Here is a 15,045-nt window from a genome sequence, read left to right on the forward strand (position 1 = left end):
TCTCTGAGCTGTAGCTAAAGACATCTTGAATCAGTGGAATTCTAAAGGATGACAGTGGACGATCCTGAACTCAACCAGCCAAGCACAAATTGCAGCTGCTGTTCCCAACGTGGGATCTTCGCTAGAGCACATTAAAAGGCATGCACTGAGATGGTTAATGTTTTCTTTTCTACCCTCTCAGAAGGAAGTACCACCAGTTCCCATTCACACTGGGCAGACAAGAGTATACATTTAGAGTCTCGCCCCAGGGCAATAGTAACTCTCCCACCCTCTGACAGAATATTTCCTGAAAGGATGTGAACTTTCTGGACACCACTCAAAACAAAACACTGGACCACTATATCAATAACATTGTGTTAATCAGACCTAGTGAACAAGAAATGGAAGTACATTAAAGACCTTGGTTCGATGTGTGCCCTCCAGGGGGTAGAAACAAACCCTGTGAAGATTCTGGGGCCTGACACATTAATGAAATATCTGCAGCATGATGAAATGCTGACTGCAAAGTAGGTTGATATCTGGCATCTCTCATCTCTTAAAAAGAAAGGGCAATGCCAGGGAGACACCTTTGGATTCTGGAGTAAGAAAATTCTACACTTGAAAATGCTGCTCCGATCCATTTACAAGTGACATGGAAGGCTGCCAACTATGAGTCTAGATTTCAGATTTTGGAGGCATATCTCTTCAGAAGCTGAACTTTTAGATGTGGGAAATTCGAGAGAAGGAGGCATGTCTATACTCCAGTAGGACCTCTCAAAAGTGAATATTTGTTGTTACTTAAGCTCTCTGGTTAATTGCCTCAATAGTTAACTTAAATTATTTTATAGTTTGCATAAGTTCACTCAATCTTCTTGGTTCTCAAAATCTGAGTTGATGATGATGATGACAACAATGATGACGATGATGATAATTTTTGTAAGCATCAGCAGAAAATCCGCCTTCTCTCATTACTTCTCTGTGGTAGGCAGAATTCTAAGATAGTCCCCAGGATCCCTCCCCCTAGTGTATAAGCCCTGTGTTGCCCCTCCCCTTGAGTGTGGGCAGCACCTGTGAATGTGATGGCATTGTCACGCTCATGACTACACTGTGTTATATAAGACACCTCATGCATATTAGAGGGGACCCTCTTGCTGGCCTTGCAGAAGCATACTGCCATGTTGTGGCAGGGAACTGGTAGTTGGCCTTTAGGAGCCAAGGACCTCCTATCACACAACCAGGAGGGAATGAATTCTCTCAACCAGTGAGCTTGGAAGAGGACCCTGAGCCTCAGATGAGAACACAACCCTGACCAACACCTTGATTTCATTCTGAGGAGACACTGAGCAGAAGACTTGCTAACCTGTATCCAGAATCCTGACCCACAGAAACTACGAAATAGTAAATGCACCCATGTCTTTAAGTCACCAATGTTATGATGCTTTATTAGGAGGCACAGGCAACTACCATATTTCCCCATGTATAAGACACTCCCTTGTATAAGACGCACCTTAATTTTGGGGCCTGAAATTTGAAAAAAAAATGTATTACATAAAGTTATTGAACTCAAGTTTTAGTCATCATAAAATTCATACGACTCCTCACCACTGTCAAAACTCCCAACCATTAGCTTGTCCTCATCTGTGTCTGATGGCGAATCACTGTCTTCATATATTGCCTCGTCCTCGGTTCCATCTATGGCATTTGAAATGCCACACTTCTTAAATGACTTGACAACGATCTACAACCACTGTATAAGACGCACCCAGTTTTTAGACCCCACATTTTTTGGAAAAGGGTGCGTCTTATACATGGGGAAATATGGTAATATAATTCCTTTAGCCGGGGGTTCCTCCACCTTCTCCATCACCAAGACATCAAGTGTCTATTCTTGGGTCATCCATCAAGTTTTTTTCCCAGATGATGGCTTTAACAATATGCTTTGAATAAATATTGCTGTTTCTTAACATTACAAGAACATAAAAATTGAAATAATGTTAAGAACCTAGAAAAGCAGATTGTCAATATTTAAATATGGATAACACATTGTGTCCTTATTTATGTTCTCCCAGACATATCATTTAAATTATTGAAATGTTTTTCAATAAACTCCTGAAATTTCATAATACTTGTTATTTGGGCTTTATAAGAGAGACATTGCTTTTTCTTTTCCAAAATGCATTCTTGGGTTGCCTTTATAAAAATACCGTTATTGGGGGTGCATGTTGGGGAATACCCTTACCTGCACAACGGGTACCAAAACAATATTGTGATAGATCATAGGAGCAAGGAGACCATAACACTGAGTCACAGCTTGAAGGGCATAACTGGAATCATTTAGGTAGTTGCTAAGTTCCAAAGCCACCAATACTCTTTCACATTCAATTAGTCTAGCAATCTGTAAAAAAATAGGTATTATTACTTCAATTGAACATCAGGTGCTTAACTAATGTGTCTCTAAGGGGGAAAAAAAAAGGGTGGGAAATGTGATCCTATGGCTTGACAACAACATGAATGTTGGTGTGAAGAAAATCTAAATTCAGGAACAACTCTAAGCCCTGTATAATAATGCTACATATGGATAACACAATCTTAGAATTAAACTTCAGAACTTTTTGTAAAACAATACAAATACTACCAGTAACAGAAAAAAACCCCAATCTTTTTTATTAGAGTCTTGGCTATATTTTAATGTCAGAAAAAAATCTAGCTTTTCAAAAACAAAGATTATAACAAATAATAATTAAAATATAATGTCTCTGTAATATTGCCCCATTTGACTAACAGAGTCCCATTTCTCTTCTGGATTTATGAGAAAAATAAAACTCAGTAGACCAAACTAGTCTTCTTTTATAATTACCCTACTTCAGGAAAAATGATAGTAAAATGTAAAGCTAGGCTTTTGTAATTCAGTGCCACTTAAAAAGAATAAGAAGGCTATGTTGCTCCTCCTTTCCTTTTCCGGGGGAAAGGTTTCATGCTTTTTCTACATTACTAGAATGGTAGTCTAGCATTCTGGAAATCATTGAAGTACTTCAGGATTCTCTGTATTTTCAGACTAGATGCTGAAAGAAGGAATTGAATGCAATGCGGTAGGAACAGGGTCATGGTGGTGAGTGCTTGGGCTCCACAAGACTGAACTCATCTTCGGCAAAGAGTTATGTTTTTTTCACTTTCATATCCACAGAAACTAGCACAGTCTCATGTAACAATTTATTGGTTAACTAATTAATGAATAAATAGATGGGTAGGAGAAAGCACCTTCCAAAACAAAAAAAAAAGGAAAAAAAAAAAACAGGACAAAAGTCTCCATATATCTAAGATGAATAAAGAAGGACAGAGAGAAGAGTAACCTCAATTGAAAATGAAACAAATGTAGCATTGTTATTAAAAACAAGAGAATTATAAGGTTGTGGATGTGCCCAAAGCAATGTTTACAAGCACTGAGAATCTATCAAGAGGAAATAAGTTAAATCCTTGCCTCTGTGCAGCAATGCAATGTTTTAAGTAAAAAGAATTTGGTAAATTGACAAGTACCAGCATGAAAATATATCCAAGATATATTATAAAAAAGTGTTTAAAACTCAAGTTGCAGAACAGCAAATACATCATAATCCCATTTTTTAAAAAACTAATAATAATAATAACAGACTTGTCTATACATATTTTTAAAAATGAGAGGAATCACATGAGAACAAAAACAGTATTCTTAAGGACAATAGGATTATAATGGGTTTCACTTTATGTATTATACATTTTTGAATATTTGAAATCTATACTACTTTTGTATGGGGGGAAAAAAGATAAATTGAAAAAAAAAGGAGAAAAATGAACTCAGAGCTGTGAATCCTATATGGAATATCAAATAAACCAGCACCATCATACAATGGCCTCTTAGTCCGTTCACAAGCCAGGATGTGCATTCCCAAAATAACAAAAAACACCGAAAAACAGATAAAGGAAAATTGGCACATTTTCAGTCATTTTAATTCACTTACTTGTTGAGAGGGGAAAATTTCATTGCCTTTAATATTGTCACAAAAAAGATTTTCTTCTTTAATTTTAATGTCACTTGTTACAAAAATATTTCTAAGAAATAGGTATAAGAGAATTGAAGAAGTCTCTGCCAAAATATCTGAATGTAATCTGCAAAAGGAAGTTAAGTGACATTACAGGTTTAAACAAAAAATGATTTAGCATGTGAACTTGCCTTTTTAGATTGATTTTTCATAGTATCTACACAATGATCCCAAGACTGCAGCAAAAATTTGTGGAACAGCTATTCTTGTACAGTGTTTAAGTTAAAATTCAAGACTATCCTTAACAACAAGTTCACAAGTATGGAAATTAAGCTGCTGACATATTATGTCATAGAGACATAAAAATAACTGTTGTCAAAGTTTTCTGGTTCTAATACATAAAGTTTTTCTATCAATATAATGAAATCACTCTAGATAGTCAGAAGCTTGGGAAATAGGCCCAGTATTTCAATTAATAAACTTTCTGAAAATGAGGGTCATTTATAGCAGAATCAGCCATGTTGAAAAAGAGAGAGAGTGAGAGAGCGAGAGAGCGAGAGAGAGAGAGAGAGAGAGAAGAAAAACCGATTGACTTAACTTTGGGGTTTTTTATTATCATTTCTAAATTGCAGTCAACAGTGGCAACCATTGGCAAAATGTGAGATCTGCAGTCTTCCTTGTTTCTAATATTCTCTTCCTCACCCTTAGCATTACATGGTGACAAACCCTCCCTTCTAAGCTTTAGGTCCATCTACTTCCATATCTCCTATTTCTATAAAACAAGAAAGAATCTGACATCAGTAATTCACCTGGAGATCATGTTTTGCCACCTTGTTAGACTCTGAAATTACCTGTCAGGGGCATCTTAGTTCTCCCGCTCCGGCAACTCATACTACACTTTCGCTTTGTCCTCGTGCTGAGCACCAGCACCTTGACACGTGCAGTGAGTCCTGGCGATCACCTCCCTCCTGGCTCCATTTCCTCCCCTCCCCAGCTCAGACTCTGGTAGTCATTTCAATAGTGACCTCTCTAGTACTTTAGATTCTGCACCCCTTATTTTTGGCAATGATCAATTTGCCTGACCTTGCATAGATGTCACTGTCCAATTTTTCTATCCCTGCCACAATGCTCAATCGTGTATTCACTTATTCTTTCTCATTCATTCTTTTTTTCATTCAAACTATCATTTTCTGAATACCTACTACATCCGAGACAACTATTGTAGGACCTGGGATATAAGGATGAATGGAATGTGACTTTCAGCCTCAAGAACTGGGCTCGACTACAATTCATGTTATGTGGCATCCACTGAGTCATTAGAGCTTCGCAGCGACACCCCCGTTTATCCCTAACGTCTCCTTCTTCACACTCCCCACGGCCAGCGTTCTAACCCCTGCTCTCCACCCCATGTGCTCCTCTACCCCCCGGCTCTACCGCCACAGTGTCATCATCACCTGCATTTCCTCGCATCCTCAGTCTCTCCCTCTGCACCTTCCCAAACTCTCTCCTTAAGCCTGCCTTCCCCCTCAAGCTTCTTCCGACTTTCCTCCTCTCTCCCACCAAACTTCACAACAGCAGTCTTTGCTTGTTAAAATTCTCCATTTTCATTATTCCTTAGCCAATTGCAAAAGGTTTCTGTCCCATCATGCCACAAAAATGATTCTCTTGAACTCACCAATGGCCTCCTAATTGCCATCTCCAAAAGCCTCTTCTTAGTCCTCATCCCACCCAACCTCTCTGTAGTGTTGTATTGAGCAACTGCTCTACCTGACCTTGTACTAGTGTTCCATACTGCTGGCCAGTCCCTCCGTGGTGATACTCACTTCCCTTAGCAGTGCACTTTCCCACACTTTCACCTCCGGGACGGCTCCTTTTCAATAGCCTTCCTCGGTTCCATCCCCCGCTTCTGTCTCTTAAATGTAAGCAATGCCCAGGTTCAAATTCCAACCTTCTATCTTTTCTGCTGAACAGTCATTCCCTCGGAGATATCACTCATTGTCAAAATTTCAATCATCATCTCAGCGGAAAGTTTCTAAATCTGTATCTCTAGCCTTGACCTCTCCTGAGTTGTCAGCACTAAATAACCAACTACCGCATGGACATCTCCTATCGACCAAGACGTCCTACTGGAAAACTAAACTCAAAATACCCCCAATCAAATTCATTATCTTCCTCCAAAAACTTGCTCCACCTCTCATGCTCCCTTAGTAAATGTCAAAGGCTTGCCAGTCAGGTAACCCTGGAAATCCCAACCAACTTTCACTCCTTCCTCTCTCTCATCCTCACAAATCATATAAAATCTTCCAAGTATAATCTCTTTCTCCTCTAAAATGTCTCTCAAATCCATCTCCCATAGCACCGAGCATCCTTGTACATGGAAACACTAACTCTACATTTTTTAATTGAATAGAATTATACCTTTCTGTAAATAAGCATTATCAATGTCTTTCCTCAACCAGTATTTGCATTTTAAGCTCATTATCTTTGATTGAGGAGTGAAGGGTTTTATCTTCTTACTAAATAAATTTTAGACATTAACAAGCAGGTAAAGGAGATTGTTGTTTTTGAGCTTGTTAAGGAAGCCTGAAATCACACTAATGCTCATTTCTAAACCCGCTTTTAAGCTTTGTTCTTTTAAGAAAAATGCCAGTAAAGCAAATGATGGCCTGTGGCAGCTTCTACCGATCTATTTGCAATTGCTGATGGTCTGATCCTGGGAGCATCTTCAAGCAAAAAAAACGTCTTTTTACCCCAACAGTCCACCCATCAGACCCTAACCTTAACCTGAACCTGAACGTTCTCTGTTACAAAACTTCCTAAAGATATTTGTGTTTTCTAGTATAACTGACATTACATTGGTTAGTATTTTGTATTTCTTTCCATAACATTCATGAACTTATATTCAGAATGCATCCATATGACTCTAGTATTTTTTCTGATTCTAACAAAGAAGTCTCTAACAAGGACTCAAGACCTTTAAATGTATATGCTTATCAAAATACTGACTGGAAATAGTTTCATACGGACAATCTTAACATGAAATTGAAAACAAACTAATTCTAGGCTTCCCACCCAAAATTTAATTTCAAAAAGCAAATTAATATTTGAAAAGAACATTTCTAATTACCTTCTCTGTGTAATAGTCATTATGTTGCTTAAACAAATAGCAGATTGTTCGCTGTGAGGTGGTGAGGCAACAAAATAATCCCAGATGGGTGAGAAAACTTTCTTAGCCAACTCATAGTTGCCAATCTGATAGGCCACCTACAACAGAAAGCATGTTATCTTATGTGATATTTTTATTTGTAAAATTAACATTTTATACAACAATTCTGATGAGGTCCTATCACACACTAATTTCATATACAGTTCTTCACACTTGCTGTTCTGTCCTGCAGCGCCCCAGTAAGATAATGATGGCCACTGGCAAGGGAGACAGACATTTTGAAATCTCCTTTATTTCTAAATTGCATGGAAATTTGAAACTCTGTAAGGATGTTTCAAATTCTCATAAGCAAAACAAAGATCACATCTGAGCCAAATTAATTTCATTTCCATCTATCTCGGCAGCACACTCCATTTATTATAGACACTGTTGTAATGAACAATCTGTTCCAAGAGAAACAATCAGATTTCCCAAACCCAAAATATGAAATAGATTTCATTCTTTCTTGGTTTTGACTGACACTTTCGGAGCTTCTGTGCAACAAAGGGTTCACAGCTGAAAAGAGTGAAGAATAAAACAGAGATGCTTCCAAGAAGCCATGATATGTTTTAAGTTTAACACATTCAACATTAGGCAAAATAACTCATTTCACAGGTGAAACCTAAAAAAAAAAAATAACATCAACTTACCTGTTTCTTTTGGTAGAATATATTTCTTTAAAGATTATTTCTATAAATCATTCTATTTAAATATGTATAACAATATGAAATCCCACCACAAGTTACATGCTGCTTCAAATCCTTAATGGAAGCAAGTATATCAAGTATAAATAAATTCATTGAATCAAGTATGTAAATGACATATGGCTAGAATATATTCTACTCAAGGGAATAACTTACAAAGCCAGAATTTTTTCAATCTTCTAGGTCAGCATTCACAATCAACCAACACATAAACTTTTATGAAGTTTATACTATGTGTTAAGCACCATAAAAATAGATTCTTCAAAGCTTAAAATGGTTTCGTACTCCATGAAACTATAATCAAGTTATAGACATAAAACACATGAAACCACAGAAAAACAGCAAAGAATGACATGATAATTGTGGAGGCTTAGAAAAGGAGAAATAAAGACTTTAAGGAGGAGGAAGGCTTGAGTTGAACCTGAAGACAGAGATAAGATTCAGATGGGCAGAGTTTAGACAGAATATGATCCAGTAATAGAAACCACCACAGTGCAGTTAGGAGAGACTAGAAAGGCCAGAATTTTAAGAAAAGCAGACAATATGATTGGACAGGTAAAGCAGGACATGATTTCAAAAGGTTTTGAAAATCAGGTGGAAGTATTTAAAGATATCAAGTACTGAAGTAAGCACTTAATGTGCATTATTGTATTGATGCCTCATGACAGCTCCATTAAGTAAGCTCTATTACCATCCCTGTTTTTCAGATGAGTACACTGGGGCATTGAGAAGTTCAATAATTTGTACAGAGCCTGACATGCAGTAAAAATAGTGGCGCTGAGACAGAGTAGAAACGGAGTCACTTCTCTGGACTGCATTGGTCAAACAAAGGAGTTGGACTAAGTGGTCACTAAAACACCATCTATTTCTAAGATTTCCATGGGAAATAATAACAGATGATGTGTAAGGGTGTTAGTGAAACTATAATTGAATATTCTATCCTTTTAAAGAAAATATATATTCTTTTTAAAATAATGTTAGTCAATTAGTGAAACAAGAAAATATGCCCTGATAAAACTAGGGTTTATAAAACCATGAGTCTTTGTGTGTTATGATATCATCATGTTCAAAGATGGTTAACCAGTAGTGATGTGCAGAGTAGTATTCAGAGGTGGGGAGGTTACAATGAGAAGGAAGCACTCAAAGACTAATGATATAAATAAGTAGAGACTTTGATATATGACCTTCACTTGGCTTCCAGAACTCCACATTCTTGGTTTCCTTTTCACTTCAAAGATCACATTCCTTTTCAGCTGCCTTTGCAAGCTCCTCCTCTTTACCCCAATCTCTTTATATTGGCATGCCCTTGAACCTCTCCTCTTTTTGGTCTACACTTATTTCCTTGGTGATACATCCAGCTCCATGACTTTGTCACATGACTACTCTCAAATCCCTCTTCTGCTCAGACCTCTCTCCCAAACTCCAGATTCACACATTTAACTACTCAACAATTCTTTCTGAATACCTAATATATCTAATATTGAATAAGTATCTAATAATATCTAATAATATCTTACCTCAGCATGTCCAAAACTACTTTCTGATCTCCTCCTGCCCCAATGTATACCACCTACAGCCTTTCCCACTAAGTTAATGTCAACTCTACCCTTCTGGTTGGTCAGTTAAATATCTTAATCGTCTTTTCTTCTCTTTACATTAATTCCATCAGAAATTCTTGTTAACTCCTCCTTCTAAACATATCCAGAATCTGAACGCTGCTCACCACATAAATCACTATCCCTCTGGCCAAGCCACCTTCATCTCTTATTGGATTACAACAATAGAGAGGTCCCTCTGTTTCCACCCATACCCCCTTATGGTCTCTTTCCAACAGAGCAGTCAGGGTTAGCCTTTGAAAATACAAGTCATATTATATCATGCCACTACTCAAAATCTTCAAGTCGTTGCCCGTTTCACTCAAGATAAAAGCTCATGATCTTACAATGGCCTACAAAGTCTTTTCATGACCTGCTCCCCCACTTAGCCACTCAACTTTACCTCCCAGACCATTCCTTTAACTTTCCATGGGTCCCTCGGCTCTAGCCATACTGGCCTCCTTGCTGTTTATAAGACATACCAGGTGCACTTCTGGAAATCTTAGGGCTTTTGTTCTAGCTCCTCCTGCAGAATGCTCTTCCTCCAAGAGTCTTTCCCTCACCTCTTTCAAGTCTCTGCTCAAATATCACCTTCTAGATGAGGTCTTCCTTGATCATCCTATTTAGTACTGTCTTTAATCCTATTTAAACAACCTTCCATTCCCCCACTTCACATTTCCAATTCCTTTTACCATACCCTTTTTCTTTCCATAGAACTTACCTTCTAATATATTAGATGACATTTATTTGTCATGTTCGTTGTTTATTACTATCTCCCACCCTGACATTTTGTTCACTTTGCTTAGAACAGTGGTTCTCAAAGTATGGTTCCATCAGCAGCAGCAGCATCTCCAAGGAACTTGTTAGAAATGCAAATTAGGCCCCACCCCCAGACCTAGCAAATCACAAACTCTGGTGGTAGGACCCAGCAATCTGGTTAAACTAGCACTCTAGATCACTCTGAGACATGCTCAAGTTTTGAATCACTACCCCTGGCACAGAGTAAGCACTCAATAATAACATGTTAAAAGAATTAGTAATGTGACAAATGAATCTTTTCCTAATAATTTCCCTCTACCCACAGAAGAGGATACCCAGAGGCTGTGCCATACTACAACTCGATCGACTGGCCCAGGGTGACTGTCTGACCTAAGCTGAGTATTTTATAGCCCCCACTTCAAAGCAAGATGGATCACCACCCAAAGTTTGGTTCTGATGTCAAAATGGTGAGACGGTGATGCACTTGGAGAATTTGAGAGACAGTTTATTACTCACACAAGAGACTCCTAGGAAGAATTCGGCAGGCACAGCAGGTCTGGGCTGGCTTGGACAAGACAGAGGAATGGGATGGGCCTTGATTGGTGGCTGGGGGGTAGAAATAAGTAAAGTTCCTGTCGGCTGGGAGGTTTAAATTTCCTGCTGGCACCAAAGGAGAACCCATAGACCTCCCTAGCTGCCTAAATATGCTGCCAAAGGGAAAAAAAGGGGGGGTGAGGCTTAAAACCAAGTCAGAGGTCAAACATCAAAACTGAGGTCAGACTCTTTATTATACCATTAGGTGGGCCAATCAGAGTCTCTTTCTAGAAATTTGGAATCAAGATTAGGAGCCAGCTAGCTGTTCTCTGTTTATAGCTGAAACTGAGGGATACATAAAATTTCAGAAGCTGCCAGTTTTCCTCCACAGATGGAGAGGTAAAGAAACCCAATCTTCAGAGAAAGAAAAGGAAAGCAGGTATATAGAGAGAACCAAAGGTATGAGGCCTCGAAGTGCCTGGACCCTGCAGCTCTCCCAGGGCCTAGCTGCATTGCCCTAGGCCAGGCTGGGTCCCTTGCCTGCAACTAGTCTTAACTGAAATGGGTCACTGTTACGGTAACGAGATTGACTAAAAAAAAAGTTCAAAGGAAGAAGAGATGACATCTCACCTAGAACCCGGCACAAAGTAAACACTGAATAAATAATTCATCAATAAATAGATGAGTACAGAGAGTAGTAATATTCACTTAAAGGATAAGAGAGAAAAGGAGAGTTGAAACTTCTTAAAAAGCTTTAAAAATGGGGATGACTATCTTTTTTTTTACCTGATAGCTTTTTCTTTTATTATTTGAATGGTCATAAGCAAAAGGCAAACCTCCATTAATCAGAGTTTCAATGAATTCATATGTGAAGTGGGGAAAAAAATATAGAACTACATTTGCCTTTCTCCTGCCATCACTGTGATGACTAACAAAGCATTCATGTGCTAGCATCAAATTCTATTGCCAACATTGATCATCAAGACCTGCTGAGCACCACCAAACCCAGGCAGAGAAAAGACGGGAGAGATGTGGGTTCTAGAAGAACTTGGCACATGTTAGATGCCGATCACATGAATTCCTTGGAACCAGGACAGAGCAATAGAAAGCCAGGAGCTGGTTCAAGTGTCAGGCTTGCCATCTGCTACCCAAGTAACCTTGAGTAAATTACTTAACCTCCCTGAGACATCTTTCTGGAATAAAATGGGACTGGCAGAAAAAAAAAATTAAATTAGTGTCAGTCTCCTCAACTATAAAATTAAAGTGATAATACCATTTCATAGAGTTGTTGTAACAAATGGGATAATGAATTTTTTAATGCCTGTTACACAATAGTTTCATTTTAATAAATGATATTTCCCACTTCCTTTTCTCAACAAGCCACTGTCCCCACTCATTATTTGATTTAGTAGTTTAATAATCCAGCATTATATAATATTTTGTTGTATATCCATTTTACAGACAGGGCAATTGAGATCAAGCAGTTTGCCTATAATCCTAAAATCCTGCTCACAGATTTCTAATTTCTACATTTTATATCTCATTATCTAGCCATTCCAAACTTAAAGGGGAAGAATAAAAAGAAATGAGGCTATATAGAGGGGGAAGATTGGAAAACATCCACAGAAAACATATCATTCATAAAGGTTCCTCAAAAAATTTTTCAGATAGCCTAAATTCCACTTTAAGGGAAAATCTAGTGAAAATTCACCTGACTTTATTAATGTCTATAGAATAATGTTGAGAAGAAGCACAACCTAGAGTCCCAAGCCAAGTTCATCATAGAATCTAGTGAAATATTTATGATCATGTTTTTTAGAGAACAAAATTATGCTGCAACTAAAAAACTAACCATTCTTATGAAAAATACTGTAATTCCAAAAGAAAGGTATATTTTCTTGTTGGAACATAAAAGCTTAAATTTTTGTAAATTAAGGCGATTGAGAAAATTTTGCTTGAGCCACTTAACATTATGAGACAGAATGCTCATAAACAGTCATAAATGTACTACGGCACTGCAAACATAGTATCAATAAAGACACACAGGTCATTACTTTATGACACTTCTCATTATCCCAGCAGTATAGCTGGGACTTAGTTTTATTAACTTTCAATGCAAGTTCTGCCAAATGAAGCCCAAGAGTCAAACCTCTCCCTGGAGAAAAATTAGGCCTTGATGAAATATTCTGTTCCTCAGTTTAAAATAACTCCATCACTGCAAATTAGAGAATATATTAGATTCCAAAGAAATCAAAACATCGGACAATCATGAGCCAATATGACATGCTAAACCAATGCTAGACAAGTCCTAGCAATTCTCTGAATTTAGTTTTCTTTGAAAAATATGATAATATAAAAATCCATTAAAATCTTAGCTCATAATACTAATCAACTATTAAGAGAAAATAGCACAATAGAAATGTAATAAAATGTAGAATAGCCATCAGCTCTACAGTCAACAATAGGCTTAAAATTAGATGCTTGAGGTCCATGAGTCACTCTTCCTAGTGTCCTATTCACTGGTGACATGCTTCAAGTCAGACAATCATTTCAGCAAAAATTTTAATTCATAAGTATATCCATAACTAAAAACAAGAATAATATTTATCAAGTGCCTACTGTGTTCTATGTTAGACATTTTTATTTATTAAGTGCCTATTGTATGCTATGTTAAATATCTGACATGAATAATTCCATCTAATACTAATAGTTCTGGGAGGTAGCTCCTACTATTATATTATTCCTACTTCACAGATGAAGGTTACTTTCCAATATCATGTGGCTGGTATAAGGAACTGGAATTTGAACTCAGGTTTTTCTGTCTCTATTAACCCAGAAATTTCACTTCTATAAATTTATCCAAAGAAAGAAATCAGGGATGTAAGCAAAGATTTATAAACAAAGATGTGCATCACAGCTTTGTTTATAATAGCAAAGGGCTGAAAAGTATCTAAATATGCCAAACAATAGAGAATTACTAAATAAACCATGATCTCTCTATAAGATGGATAATACCAGGCAACAGGTAAAAATTATGTTTTGGAATAATATTTAATGGAATGGAAGAAATGTCAGGTATGCATTAAATGAAAATATCAGGATGCAAAATAATATGTATACTGTGATTAAAATTACATGTAAATAATTTCATACATGTATGTATACATGTAAACACATACACACACACAAATGAAAGAATATCTCTGAAATCAGGGTTTCTTAACCTTGGCACTATTGACATCTTGGACTAGATAATCTTTGTTATGGGTGGCTGTCCTTTGCATTGTAGGGTACTTATCAGCATCACTGGCTTCTACCCACCCAGTAGATGCCAGTAGCACCACTCTAGATTGTGACAACCAAAAAAGTCTCCAAACACTGACAAATGTCCCCTGGAGACCAAAACTTCCCAGGTTAAAAACTGCTACACAGGATAATAGGATAACAGTTAACATTCATTTTCTGCTTTGTGCATTTCAGTATTTTCCAAAATATCTAAAATTAACGCGTGTTACATTTATGATCCAGGAAAAAATGTTATTGTAAAAAGCAAACTCACTAATAAGAGAAGGAATGGTTCCTATTTTTTAAAAATAAATTGCAATAATGGAAAACATGTATTATAGGAACTTTAGAATATCTGCTGTGATTTTTTTTTCCTTCAGAAATTACTTAGTAACTGCTCAATGGAAAAACACATGGAGAAAAAATTAGCAGAAATATCTACCTGTGTCAGGAACATCCGAGCGGTAACAGCAGAAAGAGGTGGATAAATCAGAATTGGTTTAGTTGTCTCCCCAATAGCATCACCAAGAAGCTTCCCATCAGCAGAATAAGCAGCAACTGCAAAAATGTATTTTTCATTGGTTTCTAAACCTTTCACTTCGAAAATGCTTTTACCATCAGCTGGTATCTATTAACAAAAATATATTTCAAGTTATGTATGGAAAATTAAAGTAATGTGACTTTAAAAATATAATTAATTAAACCTTATATGTTAAAAATACTTTCATTTGCTGTTAGTTTTTACTTATGACTCAAGTTGAAAGTAGAGAAATTCACTGAAATAATGACTTCATAAGGGGAAAAAACAATTAATGAGAACTTTGGTAAAATTTCCTGACATTTAAAGTTGTTGATTGTTTTTTTTTTTTAATTTGACATACCGCCTCTCCTGAGCTTGGGAGATGATTATTGTTTAGTCTTACTTTTCCATAGCTCCCTTCTGCTTTGCAACCCAAAATGCAGTACCA

General features: G+C 37.0%; 1 protein-coding gene across 1 annotated transcript in view; it reads right to left on the reverse strand.

Annotated features, from left to right (window-relative positions):
* CFAP54 (cilia and flagella associated protein 54) overlaps positions 1–15,045 on the reverse strand; it is a 294,961-nt gene that overhangs the window by 191,844 nt on the left and 88,072 nt on the right. The window contains 5 exon segments of the mRNA XM_019641676.1: positions 2,219–2,374; positions 3,975–4,122; positions 7,123–7,259; positions 14,520–14,705; positions 14,959–15,044. Of these exon segments, the coding sequence (XP_019497221.1) occupies positions 2,219–2,374; positions 3,975–4,122; positions 7,123–7,259; positions 14,520–14,705; positions 14,959–15,044 (713 nt within the window).

The sequence above is a fragment of the Hipposideros armiger genome, unplaced genomic scaffold, assembly GCF_001890085.2.
Source record: "Hipposideros armiger isolate ML-2016 unplaced genomic scaffold, ASM189008v1 scaffold_63, whole genome shotgun sequence".
NCBI lineage: Eukaryota > Metazoa > Chordata > Mammalia > Chiroptera > Hipposideridae > Hipposideros > Hipposideros armiger.